The sequence below is a fragment of the Acipenser ruthenus genome, chromosome 6 (assembly GCF_902713425.1).
Source record: "Acipenser ruthenus chromosome 6, fAciRut3.2 maternal haplotype, whole genome shotgun sequence".
Lineage (NCBI taxonomy): Eukaryota > Metazoa > Chordata > Actinopteri > Acipenseriformes > Acipenseridae > Acipenser > Acipenser ruthenus.
The window spans coordinates 73,956,593-73,977,316 of NC_081194.1; the positions used below are offsets into that span (position 1 = coordinate 73,956,593).

The following is a 20,724-nucleotide window of genomic DNA, read 5'->3' on the forward strand; positions in this document are numbered from 1 at the left end:
AGGTTTTATATCTGGGAACCATGTCAAAAAAAAAAAAACAATGTTAAAGAGTAATAAAATGTACATTGTTGGACGTTGTAATTTCCCAGGTTATATGCAGTGCTTATTAAGCACTAGTTATATGTTATGATTTTCCCCCCAAAAGTTCCATTCTGCTACACGATTTCACCTTTTACAAAGGATTTGGGTCAACATGCTTCTTCATTCATTGCCTATCTAATGCCCTTCCAACTACGCTTAAATTTCAGTCCTGCTTTGGAAATGTTAGAACTATGTCATTGCATCATTTGCATATAGACTGAAATTAAGGTGGTGTTGATTCTTTTTTATTTTTATTTTTTAATGCATTTTATCTTTGTTGCTATGCGCTATAGTTGATCGAATTGTTGTTGATACTAGAACCTGATTTGTGTGGTTCTGTGTGCTAGTATTGGGATATTAAGTATGCTTTAATATATAGGCTACTCATAGAATTTAAAAAAAAACAAAAAAACAAAACACAATTCACTGTTCGGACATCCAAAGTCAGAAATTACTATTGTTCTAATAGCGCTCTCACACACGGGAAGGTTCTGTTCATTATGTTGAAAAATGATCGCCGTCAATATTCATTTTTCAGGTGTGTCTCTAGTAAAACCAGGAGTGGATCAAACTGCTTTGCAATGGGAGTCTTATTTGCACCCCTGCTATTTCCTCTTAGGAACTATATCACTCAGTAAAACAATCATTCTCAATGTCCAATCGGATCAAAAACAGGAACCTAAAGGTTTATTACGTACTGTTTCTTCACGGACCTATTAGGAACACGGACTTCCTGTTGTAGCTTGAGGTGGTGTACAACGTGGGGGTAGAGGAGTGAAAGAGCAAAACGGGTCTCAATTTTGTGTTATTATTGTGATTAGTATTTTACTTTACATAAAGTATGAAGGTACGGCTTGATTGAGAAAAGGAATAATGCAGGTCTCCAGTGTAAACGATGTAAAGATCTATAACCTGAGCTGTGGGAAGTCGCTACCAGAGGTAAGTTAGGCAAATATTTAAAACTGTTAAAAGATTTGCATTATTATTATTATTATTATTATTATTATTATTATTATTATTATTAATTTATGTGTTTATTTAAGCGCTAGTAAATCATAGTGTTACTCAAACTAAACACAGTGATTACACAGTTTCTAAAATTCATGTCGACCTCACCCCCAGAGGTATTGTATCTAACTATGAGTAGTGGTTTTGACAAAATAATGTGTGTTATAAATCTCTGCTGTGTATGAAAATGATATTTCCAAGGAAGGTATTAATAATAACAGTAACGTTGCGTTGATTTGTGTGTGTGTGTGTGTGTGTGTGCGCGCATGTGCGCATGTGCATGGTGGTTGAGGTCTTAGCCTGGGTTATACTGTGCTTACATTTCGGGTTAACAATTACTACTCTATTTGCAGTGGCTCTCAGATCGGAAGAAAAGAGCGCTTCAGAAAAAGGATGTTGGTGAGTACTGCGGTGCATTGTGACAATAACAGTATAATTCCAGGTGCTGTAAATGTGTCGGTAACATTACTGGACCAGCAACTATATACTATAGGTAGCTAAAAAATAGAAATGTTAGTTACCTGTTTTTTAAAAGAATGGTAATGATGCCCCCTGTGGTGGAGTAAAACATTGGACAGTTTTGTATTGAAGTGTCTCTGCTGGTTTACTATAGGGAATGCAGTTTAATTATCTGTTTTTATATTTCTCGTCTCTTAATTACTTTTACATTATAGCTTTAATTGGTGCAAGTAAGGTTGGAATTTCCTTGAGGAGATTTATGTAATAATATGAAGCTTCAAAAGCAAACCTGATTCAGTGCAACTTCTCATTATGTTTCTGTAATGCCAGAAAATTGACAGGAAATATAACCCGGACAGAAATTGTACACACACAAACCTGGTTCAATGCAGCGTCACATGATGATTCTGTAACATTACAGTGAACGAAACTGTCAGATTCTCATAGAAATAGGACGCTGTGTGTATAACATCAACTACTTGATAATCACAGTTTTGTTCATGTGCAGATATACAGAGGAGAATTGAGCTCATCCAGGACTTTGACATGCCAACAGTCAGCACGGCGATTAAGGTGTCAAAAGATGGGCAGTATATCTTGGCAGCTGGTAAGTGGTGTCTGGTGCTTTGAATCGTGTCCAGATGCTGCACGGCATTAATGGGGCTTTGAAGCTCCTACATTTAGAATCTGCCCAGACTAATCTCTAGCAGCTGACTTTAGATATTGTAGATTAAGGACACTGCATGTAAATATAGCTGTTTATTAAAACTCCTAGATATCTAAATGTCGGCACAAAAAGTGGCACAATGGTAGCGATGACAGTCATAACAATCATAATGGTTTTGAGTCCCTATGACTTGTAAATGTATGGTGGCAACATAGCAACTGCATTGAAAATCATTTTCTAAACAAAGTTTCAAGCGTTAAACCGTTTTTCAAGGAAACTAACTGTTTGCTTGGCATATTGCATGATCTGTCAATTCTAGTGTAATAGCGTGTTTAGCAAAATAGCCAGATGCCGAGTCCTTTTGTTACAATAGCACATGACTGTTCAAAATACATTATTTACAGTTGTGTGCACACAGCTGTAGTACGAGGGTTAAAAAAAAAAAAAAAAGTGACCTTGCTAGTATTCAGGCAATTGCCAAAATATTCTGTAAAGATGAGGATTCTGTCTGCATAAGTGGCTAATATAACTTCTATTTTCCAGGCACATACAAACCTCGGGTTCGCTGTTATGATACTTACCAGTTATCTTTGAAGTTTGAAAGGTGTCTCGACTCGGATGGTAAGTAGAAACAACCATCAAAAAGGAGGAATGCATAACATTTAGTATTTTTATGTTGCCAATACCAAAAGTGTACATCTAGGGCAAATAAATATATGCTAGTTTGCAGCAAGCACTGTGGTGTTGTCTGTTTGTGTCAGTTTTAATTTTCAAGATTGAAAATTGCACCATATGGAAACTCAGTACTTTATAATAGGCTGGTATTAGGCTAAGCCCTCCACTGCACGGGTTATGTTTACAGTGTCCTAATTAGTTCTACACCCTTATAAAGGTTTATCATAGCACTACCATTGCCAATAGTTCCTACTGGAATACTGGAAAAAATGAAGAGGGTTATCCCATTGTGTGTAACTTAACTTTTATACCCCACAGCAATGCCATTATCACTATTATAGTTATTTATTTATTTACCTTTGTTTGTCTAAAATAATCATTGTTAGTCCACAGAAAGCTTTGGGATATCTGTTCAAAATGTGTCCAGATATTCTGTAATTTACAAACATAATCAAAAAAAATATATATATATCCCAGAAGTACAAATAGGTTGTGAAGGCCTGAATTAAATTCAGTGAACGAAGTGGCTAATGACACATTGTTAACTTAAGCATTTTTTTTAGCTTTTGGAGCTTGAATAATAATTTATAATGCAATACATGTGGAAACTCATGGTTTTTGTTATTATATTACAATCCGCATAATAGAAAATCGGATCACAACATAAAAAACAAACTTTGCAATACATAACATTTCCCTTTCATGCTCAGGCATTTTAGAGTGACTTGCCTACAGCTTTTATAGCTAAGAGTGTCACTGATTCAGACTCGCATCCCAAATCTGAAGCATTGTTAATTTATGCCTTTTTTTTTTGCTTTTGGATCAGTACTTGCGATTTTCAGTGGATGTCACTATTTGGCTGCTTGAATTGCATGTGCATCCTAATCTGTACTTTGTTTACTTCTTGATCTTTTTAAATGGGGAATAAAGAATAGCTTGGTTCTGTGTGTGTATATATATAATATATATATATATATATATATATATATATATATATATATATATATAATGTGTATGTAGCGTAAATTCTGGCAAGGTGGTAAATTGGTGCAAGACAAAATGTGTTATTAATTTCTGGTGGATAGACATCATGTTTTTTTTTTTTGCCTTTTGAATATGTCAAGCATCGTTCGTTTGAATATTCTGATATTGGTCCCCTTTATTGAGTAATAACAGAATAGCTGACCTCCAGAGAAACCAATGGGAGAGCGGGGCCTGGTTGTTGTATATTTGTACTTCTAGCCTATTGCTCTGTCTCAACAGCAGAGATCGGACTTCTGTGTTACACATAAGTGTAACAATGTACACAACACAAGCAGCATGTCTTCCTGTTCACATTCATGTTCTTTTTCTTTCTCCACAGTTGTAACTTTTGATATCTTATCAGACGATTACTCAAAGGTGCGTGTTGCAATATTACAAGTTGATCCATGTTTGTAACTCCTTAACTATTGTGCCCCAGTTCTACTTGCAGTCTGTGGGTTCACTGCTTTTCTTCGCACTATTTGAGGCTAAAGTAAAACAAAAATGGGGGAAGAAACGTGCCAGTACCTTACAGTTCAATACGCACATGCCAGAGTAAAAGAGCAATGTAGAGTTCTGAAAGAACCAAATTAATAAACAGAACTGACAGGTGCAACATACAAATTATTGTATTAAATGTTACCATTGTTCTTGTAAAAACATAAACATAATCCCCTCCCCAAATGCCGTAAAAATACAGCAAACTTGTGTCTAACATGAAAGGATAATTTCAGTGTGTTTTTTTTCTTCTTTCCCAGCTGGTTTTCCTGCACTGCAACCGCTATGTAGAATTTCATTCACAGCACGGCCACTATTACAAAACACGAATACCAAAGTTTGGTAGAGACTTTTCATATCACTATCCATCATGTGATTTGTACTTTGTTGGAGCAAGGTAAGAAGGAATGTAGAAAAAATGTGCTGTTTAATTAAGAGAACCTGATGCAGATAGTTATTGAATAAAACAAAGAAACCAGATGATGTTGAATATGTATATACGTGGGATATACTTGAATGTATACTTGGGATATACTTGAAAATATATACTGGGAATATATACTTGGGATATACTTGAATGTATATACTGGGAATATACATTCATAGGGTCAGGGTTAACATGCCCGCTCTACAGTGAGGATCTTTAACCCTTTGCGGTCCATTTATTAATCGCGCGTCAGGCACGCCAGGAATAATTAATTTTCACACGCGCAGTTAATTTTATACGCGCTGTTTAAAAGTATTTTTTTTCACAGTCAAACGGGTTTAAATGGCCCTGCATATCAACAAAGCACACACTAGGCATCTCCAGCCCCTCCCCAGCCTTTTGTTTGCTATAGCGTTCAGCTGTGTAAGAAATAAATAATAATAATAATAATAATAGTCGTACATACCGATCGATCATCTCCAGATCACTCGTTTTATCACCAAACTCCTCAATAATGCGATCAAAGTCATTATTTTATTACTATAACATCTGAAAAAAGCTCTGCAAATGTCCATGATAGTCTCAGTGCGCTGACGCACTTAGCCAGCTTGTTTATTATGGACGCCCATTATCTGATACCTGATACCATGTATGACTATTCATGAAATACGCGTTTTTTTTTTGTTTTGTTTTTTTTTTCCCGACTTGTCTCGGCTCCTGTCGCTACCACTCGGCAATTGAATGGTTTTCTCGGCTTTTTCCGGAGAAAAAACGACTAAACACCCGTTTATTGCGTTGCTATAATGATGTCGGACCCAGTCCGACAAAGGACCTGTGAGGAATAATTGCAATGTCGGACCCAGTCCGACAATGGACCGCAAAGGGTTAAAGTTCTCAAAGTAGACAGAACTTTGGCTTAATGTAAGTTTATATAAATTGTGCTTTCTAAATGTTAACCTTTAGGTGTAATTCGGTGGATGCTGTAGAGGGCGCTCCCTCGATGAGCTTCCAATTCGTATGTTTGTATTTGGCTTCTCTAGCCCCCTGGCAGTTCTCAGTGGGGTTGGGATTAGCCATGCAAATTACTTCCAGGTTGGGGGGGGGGGGGGGGGGGGGGCAGTTCAGTTTCAATCAAGTTCCAGTCTCTCTGCCAATAGCTTGCGCTGCTCTGTTTGGTCAGGTAAAAAAAGTGCCCAAGTCACTGCCGTCCCCGGTGGTTCCTCGCCGGCTAGAGGGGACCCCTGGCCACAACTATCCTGTCGCAGCTCATGCGCTAGCCTCACCAAGGCCACAACCTTGCTATCCCATCTACCTAGTTTCTTTTCAGGTCCGAGCACCTTTCTGCCCCTTCTGGCTGGCCGTGTCCCCACCTGCCGAGCCGGGCCCCGCTACGGGGGGGGGTCTCTATTTTCGTCTCTCCAACACGGAGCCGAGACTCTTTATCCAAACTCTCCACGCCACCCAGCTGCCAGCCACGCTGCCTGGGGATGCTGCACTGAGTAGTGACGGATCTGTCCCTTTGTCTTTTATGTCTCTCATCGAGAGTGTCTTTTATGTTTGTCTTCTCATTCTCCCTGTTCGTCCAGCAGCTAAGAGACGCCGCCTGGTTCCGACCTGGACTGAGAGCTTTGTCCTTATTTGTTCTGTCTCTCATTCTCAATAGCCGGCCGGCAGCCAGAGGATGCTGCCTGAGACGTGAGAGTTCAGAGTGTTATATGCCGTTGTCTTGTCCAGCTCTTCTCATCTCAAGCTATCCAGCTTTATGTCTCTAATTCTGTGTTACACAATTACCCCCGTTCCTCAAATTAAATCCCCCTTATTCTGCACTAATCAAGCCCTTGTAAGTGACCAGTGAAATACTAGCACAATATATATGACTGTCATGAAATTCAATTTCTAATATTTGTTAATGTTTTTTTGTCATAGTTCGGAAGTGTACAGACTTAATCTGGAACAAGGAAAATTTCTGAATTCCTTACAAACAGATGCTGTGTAAGTATTTTTTCCAAGAATCTGTGTACCTTGCAGCAGTTTTGTATAATTCCACTAGAGGGCACATGTACTGTGCAGTACAGTTTAGTTTTGGGGGTGGTGGTGGAAGATTACACATGCAGTCCAGTAAATGTTCCTTAAATAATTAACTTCCATTAATAAGTTGGTTTATGGTTATAGTAAACATTATTCCTGGTTTATGGATAATATTACATTGGGCAATGTGGATTTTGAATGTCATTGGAAATGTATTTTTAATCAAAATATGATTAACAGGTTAGGGTCATGCTGAATTTTACATTTTTAAATAGATGACATTATTCAAAACTTGTATTCCGTTTATTTTAGTATTTCTAAATTCAGCGCTATTGAGTGTTTAGTTACGGATGATAACATGCATCACCTTTTCAGGGGGACGTTAACTTTAACACTGTGTATACAAACATATTGTTCAACTGCTTTTCTTTAATAGAAAATAACACATGCATTGTTTTATTTAATTTCAGGGAGAACAATGTGTGTGACATTAACCCTGTCCATTACCTGTTTGCTACTGGCACAGCAGAGGTACATTTTAAAATGTAATCACTTGGCTTTCCAGCCTAGGGCTGACGTGATTTTATACATGTATAAACCTGATAATTTATCAATTAACCCACCAACAGTTGTTATGACATTTTAAGATGTGTTCCATTGAATAGACAACTACTCTTGGCTGTAGTTTCAAACCTGTGATAATCATTATCATGCATGTAATGTCTTTTATATTCTAAATGTCTTCTCCATTGTTTGGATTTTTAAAATTGACGACATCAGCAGAACTGGCTAACAGATGTTTATTTGTTAGGGTAAAGTGGAGTGCTGGGATCCAAGGACTAGAGGTCGTGTTGGCTTACTGGACTGTGCTTTAAGCAGCGTGACAGAAGATACAGAGTAAGTGATGCCTCTACAGTAGTATCACATTATTTTATTTTAGTAAAGAGTTTTTCTGTAGTTCACTTACCCATCCCTCCCATGTTTTGCACATTTCTATATATGAACTGGTATGGAGATGTCTTGTATCTGGTGTTGCAGTAGGACCCATTTTCTTTTTGGTAGAAAAGTGACAAACCATATCAAAGCATGCAGAAGTATACGATAGAATGTTCTGAGATTTTTGAATTTTTCTTCTCTGTTCAGGGTGGAAGGTTTACCATCGGTGTCTGCTTTGAAATTCAATGGGGCTTTGCACATGGCAGTCGGAACAAGCACTGGCCAGGTAAGAAAACAAAGTACCAACAAAAACACATGAAGCAAAACCCTTTGAGAGATTTTGGAGATGGGTGAGCTTTATCGCCATACGTCTAATATAGTCCTTACTCGGTCATAGCTTCAAAAACTCAGTAATATAACTAAAAATGGTGAAGGCACTGGCCGAAACATGTTTATTGTTGTCTTTCTTTTAAGATTTTACCTTTTTCTCATCTAGATTTTGATGTATGATCTCCGTTCTAATCGTCCGCTGCTTGTCAAGGATCACCATTATGGGCTTCCCATCAAATCCATTCAGTTCCAGGATCAATTAGATTTGGTTTTATCAGCAGATTCCAAGATCATAAAGATGTGGAATAAAGATACGGTGAGTCAACATCGGGTAAAGAAAGTGCTTTCTCACAGTAAAATACTGTATTCTAGTTCAGCTTATCCAACTATCTGAAAGTCATCCTATTTATCCATCTGTGCCCAAGGTATGTTTTTTGTTTTTTGAAATTTAGTTATATTTATTTTATTTAAAGACCCAGGATATTTCTTAACAAAATAATAAGACATATTACTACTCTGTCTTTCTAGATAATGTAATTTGTTCACTAGATAATAAAAACCTACAACAGTTTTGAACAACCGCTAACTATCTGGAAACAATGGACTCCAAGGAGTTGGAAGAAACTTGAAAACCAAATCTTATGATCTATTTGAATAATCTTAACAATCGCAGGTCTCAATTCTGTCACCTCAAAAACCCAGTCTAACATGGACCTCTTTGTCTTTAATGTATTGAGTGCCAGCAAGCGTCTGCATGGCAGTTAGATTCATCAGGATGGGATAGCATGTATAGTCCTAATTAATACAGAGTTAAGTAGTTGCTGTATTTATATGTGTTTTAGAAGGAGGCTGTGTGGTCCAGTGGTTAAAGAAAAGGTTCAAATCCCACCTCAGCCACTGACTCATTGTGTGACCCTGAGCAAGTCACTTAACCTCCTTGTGCTCCGTCTTTTGGGTGAAACGTAACTGTAAGTGACTCTGCAGCTGATGCATAGTTCACACACCCTTGTCTCTGTAAGTCGCCTTGGATAAAGGCGTCTGCTAAATAAACAAATAATAATAATCATTAAAATAGCACTCCTTAATCGTTTTCATTCTAATTTCAAATTGTTCATGACTAGTAAACACATATTTTCTTATTTTTTTGTAGGGAAAAATATTTTCAACGCTTGAGCCAGAACATGATATAAACGACGTCTGTCTCTATCCCAATTCAGGTATGTGCTGTTCAGCTTCTGCAGAGAGGAAAGGTCCTTTCATCATTTGCTTGAAATGTTTTAAATTAGCCACACTGTGAGATTCTTGTGCTGGTGTATTTATTCTTTAGCATTACTTCAGCATTACTTTTTTGTTAGGGAGATTTCAAATATGCTCATGTGTACTGCCGTTAGTTTTGACATAAATCAATAACATTTTGCAAAATCTGAGCAGATTTTGGACTTTTTAGGACCAGTGTTTATACTTGCCTCATTTAAGGAGTCTCACACACCACCACCAGCGCAAAATAATATTCAGTTCACAGAAATGTCAATACATGTTCATACATATATGTATGTTATCTTTTTTTTTTCTCTTACAAATACAAAAATAATAATCTTTGGAAACTTGAAACAGACTTGAAACAAGTTGCTTTGCATGTGTTCAAATGTATCTTCTGATTATCGTTGATGAAGAAGAAAATCTCTCAATTTATTTCCCCACAGGAATGTTGTTTACAGCTAATGAAGATCCTAAAATGAATACTTTTTACATTCCTGTAAGTTATTTATCTGTTGTAATGCTTTGAGACCTTTTAGTTTTGAATTTGAATACAACAAAAAGAGGGACATAACAGATTGATACTTACTATGATTTGATCTTAAACAAGATGTTTAATGAGCTGTTGTTGTTGTTGTTGTTATTATTATTATTATTATTATTATTATTATGTATTGATAAACTTGCTCGGTCAGCACAATGTATTTAACTCTTTTATTGTAACTGTGCTGTACCTAATCAAATGAAGGACAGGGGTCTGTGGTAACTAATATCAGTGCTGCTCGATTTCAAATGAAGTGATTTAAAGTTTATATTCAGGTATATGTTCTTTGAACAGTGATTTTTTTTTAATGTCATCCAATGGAAAGCCTGTATTAAACTGAATCGCCTTGTTTTTTTTTTTCTTGTTTAAAGGCCTTGGGTCCTGCTCCACGCTGGTGCTCTTTCTTAGACAACCTCACAGAGGAGCTGGAGGAGAACCCTGAGACCACTGTGTATGACGACTACAAGTTTGTCACCCGAAAGGACTTGGACAGCTTGGGTAAGAAACCTCTTTTATTGGATCAATCTCTGCTATAAAGTTACACAGAGAGTTTTTTCATTACTACCCAAAGGCCGCTAACTGGGGCTATTTTGGAATCAAACAGTGGACAGTGCCAAACCCCCATTCTGGCACTTGCAAATTGTAATCACCATTTGATTAAAATTAGGAATGAAGACATCCCATTTAGTTATAGAAAGGGACAGCTATCATGAAGTTAATATTCTGCATTTTTATGTTTACAATTTTATTCTGGTGATGGAATCCCTTCTTGAGACCAGTAGTGTTTATTTAGCTGGTGATGCAATACTTCTCAGCTACAGCACCCTCTGAGAGCCATGGTAGCAGTCCTAGCATGCTGTGGCTCCTTGTTTGGTGCTTTCACTTGCCATGTTCCATTGCTCTCCAGTGGATTTTCTTTGTGTTTGTCACTTCTGCTGTATAAAGTGGTTAAGTGACTTTATAACAGACAGATATTGATGGACCTACCTGGTCTGCTAGACTCATCACACTCGGTAATAAAAATCAAGATAACAGCATTGCATAGCTCTACTTGTGTATAAGTTTGAGGAAACCTTATGTTAACCAGGTTGCAAACCAAGTACAGGCAATAGCAAATTGATGAACATCATAATGGTTCTATTTATATTCATGGAAACGTTTAAAGAATCTTAGCATGTTTCCTGTATGGGAACAATATGATTCCTTCAATTTCCCCAACCATTATATGTAAGTAACAAAAGATTGGAATTTTTTTTCAGTGTAGCTTTTATAACCCCACCCAATCAGAATACAGTATAGCTTTATTTATAAACAATATCTTCTCTTTCAGGACTTGCACATCTAATTGGTTCCCCGTTGCTCCGGGCCTACATGCATGGATTCTTCATGGATATCCGATTGTATCACAAGGTCTGTTATATGCACTACGACAGCAATAACATTGTCAAAGTGGATGCTCTTCTTTTATTTCTGTATGGCATTTTGAATATGGGTTATTCAAGAAAGTTCAATAATGATTTGTTTTATAGGTCAAGACCATGGCAAACCCATTTGCCTATGATGAATACCGCAAAGATAAGATCAGGCAGAAGATAGAAGAAACAAGGGCTCAGAGAGTCCAGATAAAGGTAAAGAAGCATGAGTGTTTCATAATGCTTTTGAATTGTTTACTGGTAAACGACACTGGTTGGAACTGGTTGGTGTTTATATCTAAGATACAGTACAGCTCAATATGCATAGTTGTGACTTGCTCAGTCAACACTCCAGGCTCCTAATGCAAAACGTTCTCACCACGGCTGGCACAAGAACACAATGTCCGTATACTGGAAATGGCTAAATCTGTTTTTTCATGGACCTCATTTCACTGGATTTTTATTACATGTTGTATTTTTAGTAAGTGGGTCAATAAATGTCCCTTGAGAGAGAATACCAGAAGGGTTAATACAGATCTGAAAGAATACATTTCAACTACTATAGTTAATAAAAATGCTTTTATTGCATAATTGGAAATGTGTAATCAGCTACGATTTTGATTTGTTTATTGTTTATTTTAACATTTTCTTGTTGCTTTAAATTTAGAAATTGCCAAAGGTCAACAAACAGTTGGCTATAAAACTGATTGAAGAAGAAGAAGAGGCAGACCAGCAGACATTGAAGAAAAAGAAGGGAAAGGTAAATGCTGTGTCCGTGCAACCACTCCTAGCACCATCCAAGTTTTTAAAACCTCCTTCATGAGTTACGGTAGAACCACAATTGCACTGGGAGTACCGAAATGTAGGGATGCATGGAAGAACTTGTCTCCCTTTCCTTTCATTGTATTTATTTTACACTTGCATTTTACATTAGATGGTTGTAGGTCATGTTGATCTTATATATATATATATATATATATATATATATATATATATATATATATATATATATATATATATAATGATATAGAAGGCTCGAATTTTGTATTTACCACTGTCGCAGGGTATGCATCAAGGATTGCACAAGTTAAAAGCTGCTTCATGTTAACTTTCCATGTTTGAAATGTTTTTGATTCCCAGAATCTGCCGAACATCCTGAGCGACGATCGGTTCAAAGTGATGTTTGAGAACCCGGATTACCAGGTGGACGAGGCTAGCGAGGAGTTCAGACTCCTGAACCCCATTGTATCCAAGGTGAATGAGAAGAGGAAGAAGAAGCTGCGGAAGCTGGAGTGTGAATTAGCACTTGAGAAGGTAGGAACGACACTGCCCTTTCCACTCTGTCTTAGGATGAGGTTACAAAGAGCAAGATAGCTGCAATGAATAGCTGTTTTTTAGCTTCCTGAGGAATTCGAAGCAATACCACAGTTCACCAAAAGGGAGAAAAACAGGTGTGAGTAATCACGACTGGAAGAGAGAAGCAGCACATAACTGTAATGCTCTGTGTGACAGCAGACTGTCGCAAACCACCTCCATACGTTGTTTTCTTATGTGTAATTTGAGGTTGTGTCTTTGTAAATACATCTTTCATTTGGCATTTTTATTTTTTCCTCAAATTGAGGGTGGGAAATTTGGGCTGCATCTTTTGTTAGTATCTATCGTTTCACAAACACCTTTTAAAACAAGCAAACTTAAGGGGTGCAGCGCGCAGGAATATGTAGTTGAGTATAAAAAAAGTGTCTGTATAAACCTGATTCATTGGGGTCCCCAGCAAAGTTTGGCCTCTTTGCATAGCCTGGATGGGAACTGGTTCCGTCCGAGCTGTGTGACTCATCCTGCGCTCCCAGCGGCAACACTTTACCTGGATGAGCCACCAGATTTGATCATTTTTAAGAAGTTGTTTCTAAATAAGATGGATAATGATAGACTGGTCTTTACTTTTTTAATAGATTTATGGAATGTTCTGCTGTTGTACAGTTTTCTAACATGACAGGCTGCCATAAGCAATGACTACACTTTTAACTGTATACTATAATGTGACTACTGATATTTTTCAGCAGTTGTTTCTATCCCAGTGCTTTTGACAGTTTACAGACATTATTGGTAGACAGCTGTGGGTCGAGGCTGTGCAGTTGACATACAAATGTAATTTTAAAAGCAAAGTATAATCAAACTACATTTTCATAGAATGAGGCAGCACCATCTATTGAACAGGTACTTAGGATCATATATTTTTATATGATAACTGCAGAACACCACCGTGCACTAGGTGTCGCTAACTCTTCCTTCTATAAGACACTGTGTCTTAGGTCGTCTGGGCTACATATGTAAGGCAGTCGGCAACTAGAACAGAAGATCAGGTCCTGAACTCTGGTCAAAGCACTTTAAGAAAAAATCTATTAGAAATGAAAGTGAAAATGTGTGATCAATCATCTCTGAAGTGATTTCATGTACCAAATTCTCTTGGTAAGAGTTGCATTTATCACTCAACAGATAACACTAAGCTTTTAGGCAGCAAACTGTGACAGCACTTATTCAGTTTCCACTTTCATTACAGAAAGAAGAGGAAGAGCCGGAGGGCAAGCCCAGCGATGCGGAGAGCTCCGAGAGCTCAGACGATGACAAGGGCTGGGTGGAGGAGGTGAGGAAGCAGCGCAAGCTCATGTACTTCGAGGAGCGGGCCAAGCGGCAGGAGAGGAAGGAGAAAGCCCGCGAGGATCGGCGCACCTCCCTGGAGCCCAAGTTCTTTGAGATCAAAGCAGGAGAGGAGTTTAGGAGCTTCAAAGATGCAGCCAGAAAACAGAAGCTACAGAAGTGAGTTTGCATGTGTTTTTGGTAGTTTGGTTTTGGTTTAAAATCTTGCAGGCATTGATGTTACGGCCAACATATACAGTCTCCTTTGGGTCTCCATGCTGAGATGCATTATTATTATTATTATTATTATTATTATTATTATTGTTGTTGTTATTATTAATAAGGCAAAGCACAATTTCAGCAGTATTTATTTCAAGTAGTTGGAACTGGAATATTCAACTCCGGAATAAGAACCTCCTATTTACATCTACTCATTCTCTAATTAATGACAACTACACAATTGTGGCAAATAGAGAGATGCTAGGATGGGGAAAATGAATGGACAGTCAGATATACAAAAGGGCAGATGGCTATGTTGTGTCATCCCAACTCTCTAACACTGGCCTATGTGTAGTTTTCTTGGGTTTAATCCAGAAGGAACTAGCACAGCAGGTGTTGTATTGCAGTTCAGTGCAGTACCTCACTGTTAAATTTAGAAAAAGGCTGCACAATTTGGAATAATGGTTGAAGACAAGAAATGGCATTGCAAAATTCAATTAACTGTATTTTCTACATTGCAATATCATTGCATTTGTAATCTCCATAGCAAGGGCTAGTACTGCAGATTACTACAGATGACCAAATGCTTAAACATAGGTATCCACCTACAGCATAAGGCCTGTTGTAGCTTTAAGTAAGGAGGGGGGGGGGCTAACTCCCAAAATAGCCACCCTTTTCCAATTTGGCAACTTGCCTGTTAAGAGCAGGGGTGTTGACAACCAGCCAAGGGTTACTTTCATTGCTTAACAAAATGACATGGCCAGCCTGTGAGCAAGCATAGAGGGTTATATATGGCACATAGTTGCATATGGATTGGATGCTCAGAGACACTGGAACATTACTTTGTTGAGCTATGTGTTAACGTTGCTGACTGTGTATTACCATTCATAATTATGTTTAGCTGATGCCAAGACAGGATGCAGCCATTGTGTACATACAATCACTAATACCATGTAGAACTCCGTGCTGGTCATTTTATTTATTCTTGGAACATCTCAACCCCCACCCCACAAAAAAAAGAAGTTTTTAAACCACTGGATACTGATGTTCTCTGTTTTATTCACAAGGCATAGTTGGCTTCCCCACATGCCTCAAGCTTTCCCTGGTGTGCCCACCAATTTGTGTAGCTTGTGTTTAGAGACGGACTGGAAAGTTGCCCAGTGGCAAACGTTTTGTGGCTTGAGCAGCACACTTAGACAACCAAACTCTTCAACTCTTTTCAGTGTTCTTTATTCTTTAACCAACCGTGCAACAGCTAAGCCCATCAGGCTGAAAAAACATTTTGAAGTCATTCCAAGTACTTTGTGTAGAACCTGTTTTAGTTAGTCTGGCATTAGGTTAAAGGCATTTAATCAGTCATTTTTGATAAACAAACAAATAACTTGCACTAAGATTTTCCTTAACTCTTAAATTCACTGCCCAACAGGACAACACTTGAAGATCGGCTAAAGTTTGAAGAGAAATCGGGAACTCTGAATGTGTCAGACGCCACAGTGGGCAGCAAGCAGCTGACATTTAAATTGAAGAAGGTAAGCTTGCATGCCCTTTGCTTCCTTGTTATATAGTAATACTAAAAGAACATTAAATTCAATGACAAATGTTTAGACTAGAAGTCCTTTTCAAAGCATTTTTTTTTGTTTTTAATATAGCTGTGAATGCTCTCAGTAAAGTTGTACTGTAGAGGTATGCAAACTCAATTTGATTTAGTACTACCAAGGCTGAAATCCTAGTTTGTTTTATAAAAGGATATGTTACTAGTAAAATTTAATTCTTATTTCAATCAAACTATAAGAGTTGTACTGAGTTTGTACAGTACTTACTATAATTGATTCATTCACTGCAGTTCTTTCAACCATTTTCATGAGGACATTTAACTAAAAATAAACTTGTAAATACTGTAAATGTGTGAGTTCTGTTACTTGCATGCATGTTAATGCCATGGCTCATGCGCCCGTGTTGTCGAGTTTTATAATACAGTAAATATTTCACATTGAGTTCAAGATCTATTTCTGCAGCCTGACCAACCCCATCCAATTCTTTTTAAAGCAAAAAATGTATTGCCCGTAACTCGACACCGTGGATAAGTCAACACTAAATGGCATCCCCGTGGGGTGTTGAGTTAACCATGGTTGACCTTTTGTATTTACCTTTCCTATGAAGAAATCATTTATGTAATGATAGGCAATATTAGGAATTGTTCTAAATTAAATATGCGTATTAACATATTCTTTTTTTTAAGGTTAGATTGTTGAAAATGTGCAGTGAATCAAATAAGTCATATCAGGCAAAGAAGTTTTGGACCCTACTTTATTTGGTGTGATGTAGGGTGGTGGTTTTGTGCTGCGAACATGCTTGTGGTTGTTGAAATATCATAAGACAATGCCACGAGTAAACTCAGGCTTGAATAAACTTGTTTTGTTTTCTCCCAGAGGAGAACTTTCTTTGTTCTTGCAGGAATTACATAATCTGACAGTTTAAAATCTCATGGGAAATTATCTACCAGGGTCTGTGTCAGCAACTGAGATCAAATGTCTTGACTTGCAGAAATGCTGCACTGCTGGTGATGGGTATGCCCCAGGCAGCTGGCTGTTTTAAATAATACCACAGCTAAGATGGGCCCCCAGTACTATGTTTAGTCAATGCTTTAATAGCCCCTTTCTACTACTGTAGTATTGCGTGCTGTCTCTAGTTTTTGGAATCTAACCCGATTTGCTTGGTTTCTAGGATTTCCAAGCCAGCCCCGCTACGTCAGCCAGATGGATCAATTGTAGAGGTGCAGTCGGCACCCTATTTTCGTATTCGATTATCGAATAGACATTTATCAACGATAATCGATGCATTGATGTTTTATTTTTCAAAATAAACAAACGTTAGTTTTTTTTTTTTAACAGAAGATCTAATAACTAAAAACACTTTTGTATAATTTACACAAAAAGGCACGACTTGCATTCAAATTAGAACGCTTGCATTTAACTGGAAAGAATAGGCGTGCATCCACATTTCCAGTATGAATGCAAGCTACATTGGCATATAACTTAGTGGCCTGTTCAGAATATTGTGGCAGTCCAGATATTGTTTTAGATATGATCAAACTCATCTGTTACTATAACGTTGCAAGCGTGTTTGGCATTTTCAAGGCTAATGTGACAGTGATATGATATTGAATGCATGTTTCAGTTTTTTATGTTGGAAATTAAAATCAAATGGTGCTAAGATAGCTTCCCAGGGAGTTTTAATTTGTGGAAGTAGTCTGCTATGTGTTGCCTGTATAATGAACAAAGGGTTGCTGTACACCCCAACGTGACTCAAATGACTTGTGCACAGGATACGTTGTAAAGTGATGCTTTTGGACTGAAGGTAAAAAAGTGAATGAGTGCACTTACAGGTTAAAAATATTTATTTAAAATGGAAACGTTTATTGGGTTATAGCCAAATGCAATATGTCTGTAGGAGGCTAGGAGTGTGTGACCAAAGTTTGGTGAAGATTGCTGCAAAATTAAGGCAATTATGTTCACCCGCTATATTGTAACAGACAGACAGATAGACTCACGATCAGTGTATAAGGGTCCCTGTTTTTTGATTTGAGAACCGTAAAAATTCCATTGCCCAGTGAATAAATGATTATGCCGTGGGCAAGGCTTGTGTTAACAAACTATATTAACAAAGGAGAAAAATAATTCTGGCATTGTTCTTCCTCTCTGTTCCCTTTCATCCTTCTACTTAAATGTTACGTAGGTATGCAAACTGAACATATTTTCCTTGTTACTATGGAGATTAGTACAAAGATTTGCTATTTTAGAGCCACGCTGTTTTGTACTGTTGTCAGTTCTTACTTGCATCTTCAAGAACATTCATTGCCTTTGTGTTACTGATGAAGGTTATGTTATCTTTACTGGCCAAGGACAGGATAGATCAAGGAAACGTGCCAGGGATTTAGAGCTTAAAGCAGCAGTCTAGCACAATCTAGCTGTATTCCAAAGACAGCAATGATATTAACAAACAGAAGTTTACATTTACTTAAGTGATATGTAAAACTGAAACATAGGTTACCCAAAGTACTAGGAAAGTATCCTGAATTAAGCATTGGGTTGGCTATTTGTACTCTTTTTCATCCCATTGTTAATGCTAGCAGCCCCATTTCCTGTAGTTACAAGTGCAGGGAGATGCAAGTTCAATTCAGTGACATGTTACACATCATCGGGAAGGTTTGAATTGATGAGCGGCTGGTGAAAGAGTAAAGTGACCCCAACACTAATGCCTCACCCCAGTTCAGTCATTGCTTGGTAATTAATTGTCTCCCTGAAATTCTGTCTCCCTTTAGCAGCTGTAGAAGGCTGGTTGGGCTCACACTCGGTTAGCATTAAGGCTTTAAGTAGGTTTGTAATTTGTTTTTTCTCTTCCTCTTTCAGACTGAGCAGCAGCAAAAGCAACAGGAAGCAGAGTGGCAGCACCATCAAGAACGGAAAAAACTGAGACGGGCTGCGGGGCATCTCCAAAGCAAACCTGCCAGGGGGCGGGGTGGCAGCATGGGCAGGGGGGGCAGAGGGAGCAGTAGGGGCAGGGGGAGAAGACCCTTTTAAAGGGGAAGACCTTTAATTAGTTAATCCAGTGTCTGCAGAGCAGGACTGTTTACTGTCTGCCCTGACTAGTCCGGAGCTGTCCACATGCACTGGGCTGTTGGCAGCAGCCGACTCAAGGAACCGTGCCATGGTAAACTGCTGAAAGGCCTTTGTTACCAGTTACCAACAGACCTTGAAAATACTTTGTTTTGTAGAAACTGTGTTTCTTTGTACAGACAAAACAATTCTGTATTTTTTTTCTCCCCTGGAGATCACTGTAAACTGAAATACAAAATCCAATGCAATCTTCTTTTTTGATCCAATGCAATCTTAAATACAGGCCTAAATATTATTCTGCTTTTCACTTCAATTTGTCTGTCTGATTTATTATTATTATTATTATTATTATTATTATTATTATTATTATTATTGGTGTTTATTTTCAGCTTTCATTTCTAGACAGATTTGATGGGTAAAAAATGCACCCAGTTGATTTAATATCCATTCCTGTAACTAACTTTCTAGACATAATATACTGCAGTCAAAGCATTCCACCCAAATATTTATTATGCCAAATAACCACGTAAACTACCAGCAAGCAGTGCAGAAATAGTTTTTGATGTAATATACTGGAGCTTTCTGTAAAAAGATTCTAGTTAATCCTTAGCCGAAAGATATGCTACAGAATAAGACTACGCAACTCTGTTTCAAAATACATGCCTGTAGCAATACTATCCTGAATTCTGATTGCATTATGTCCCCACGGTTTCACCCTGTCCTCTTTGAGTACACAAGGTGCCAATATCAGTAAGGGGATCATTTTTGGCGTTGAGAGATGTCTGCACTTAAATTGTCACGCTATTTAAATGTTGTTATGTAATCCTGTCTTTGATTTGTTGTTATGACGAAGATAAGCCCAAGATGCTTCAAGTGACTGAATGAATTATCACCAGGCATGTGTAAGCAAGCGATTTCCTGCCAGCTTTCCTGAAGTCAACTGTTCATTTAGTGAGAGACAAGAGACATTACCGTACTCTTAAGAATATAAGTAACATGGCAACAGAATACAACGTGTGTGTGTGTGTGTGTGTGTGTGTGTGTATATATATATGTATATATATATGTATATATATATATATATATATATATATATATATATGTATATATATATATATATATATATATATATATATATATATATATATATATATATATATATATATATATTATATATATATATATATATATATATATATATATATATATATACACACACACACACGCACATATATATATATACACTACCGTTCAAAAGTTTGGGGTCACTTAGAAATTTCCTTGTTTTCCATGAAAACATACATGAAATGAGTTTGAATAGGAAATATAGCAAAATGAATAGGAAATATAGTCATTGACAAGGTTGGAAATAATGATTTTTAATTGAAATAAGAATTGTGTCCTTCAAACTTTGCTTTCGTCAAAGAATCCTCCATTTGCAGCAATTACAGCCTTGCAGACCTTTGGCATTCTAGTTGTCAATTTGTTGAGGTAATCTGAAAAGATTTCACCCCATGCTTCCTGAAGCACCTCCCACAAGTTGGATTGGCTTGATGGGCACTTCTTGCGTACCTTACGGTCAAGCTGCTCCCACAACAGCTCAATACGGTTGAGATCCAGTGACTGTGCTGGCCACTCCATTATAGACAGAATACCAGCTGACTGCTTCTTCCCTAAATAGTTCTTGCATAGTTTGGAGCTGTGCTTTGGGTCATTGTCCTGTTGTAGGAGGAAATTGGCTCCAATCAAGCGCCGTCCACAGGGTATGGCATGGCGTTGCAAAATGGAGTGATAGCCTTCCTTCTACAAGATCCCTTTTACGCTGTACAAATCTCCCACTTTACCACCACCAAAGCACCCCCAGACCATCACATTGCCTCCACCATGCTTGACAGATGGCGTCAAGCACT

The 20,724-nt window shown here is 37.7% G+C and overlaps 1 protein-coding gene across 1 annotated transcript; it reads left to right on the forward strand.

Annotated features, from left to right (window-relative positions):
• The first annotated feature begins 772 nt into the window (after positions 1-772).
• On the forward strand, positions 773-19,121 carry LOC117410599 (nucleolar protein 10-like). The gene is made up of 21 exons (XM_034017267.3): positions 773-1,020; positions 1,443-1,488; positions 2,057-2,155; positions 2,759-2,836; positions 4,254-4,291; positions 4,672-4,808; positions 6,765-6,830; positions 7,337-7,397; positions 7,678-7,763; positions 8,010-8,088; positions 8,299-8,448; positions 9,283-9,349; positions 9,836-9,888; positions 10,305-10,431; positions 11,264-11,343; positions 11,463-11,561; positions 12,013-12,105; positions 12,486-12,659; positions 13,903-14,159; positions 15,625-15,727; positions 18,608-19,121. Exons 1-21 carry the CDS (start codon positions 955-957, stop codon positions 18,776-18,778), a joined length of 2,130 nt encoding a protein of 709 aa, XP_033873158.1. The 5' UTR covers positions 773-954; the 3' UTR covers positions 18,779-19,121.
• Positions 19,122-20,724: the final 1,603 nt, after the last annotated feature.

What these genes read in the sequence shown, in the direction of transcription:
- LOC117410599 (XM_034017267.3), top strand. Translation starts at nt 955, where the DNA reads ATGCAGGTCTCCAGTGTAAACGATGTAAAGATCTATAACCTGAGCTGT. An exon ending in CTGTCTCTATCCCAATTCAG is followed by an intron (nt 9,350 to 9,835) that starts GTATGTGCTGTT and finishes ATTTCCCCACAG; the next exon opens with GAATGTTGTTTACAGCTAAT. An exon ending in GTGAATTAGCACTTGAGAAG is followed by an intron (nt 12,660 to 13,902) that starts GTAGGAACGACA and finishes CTTTCATTACAG; the next exon opens with AAAGAAGAGGAAGAGCCGGA.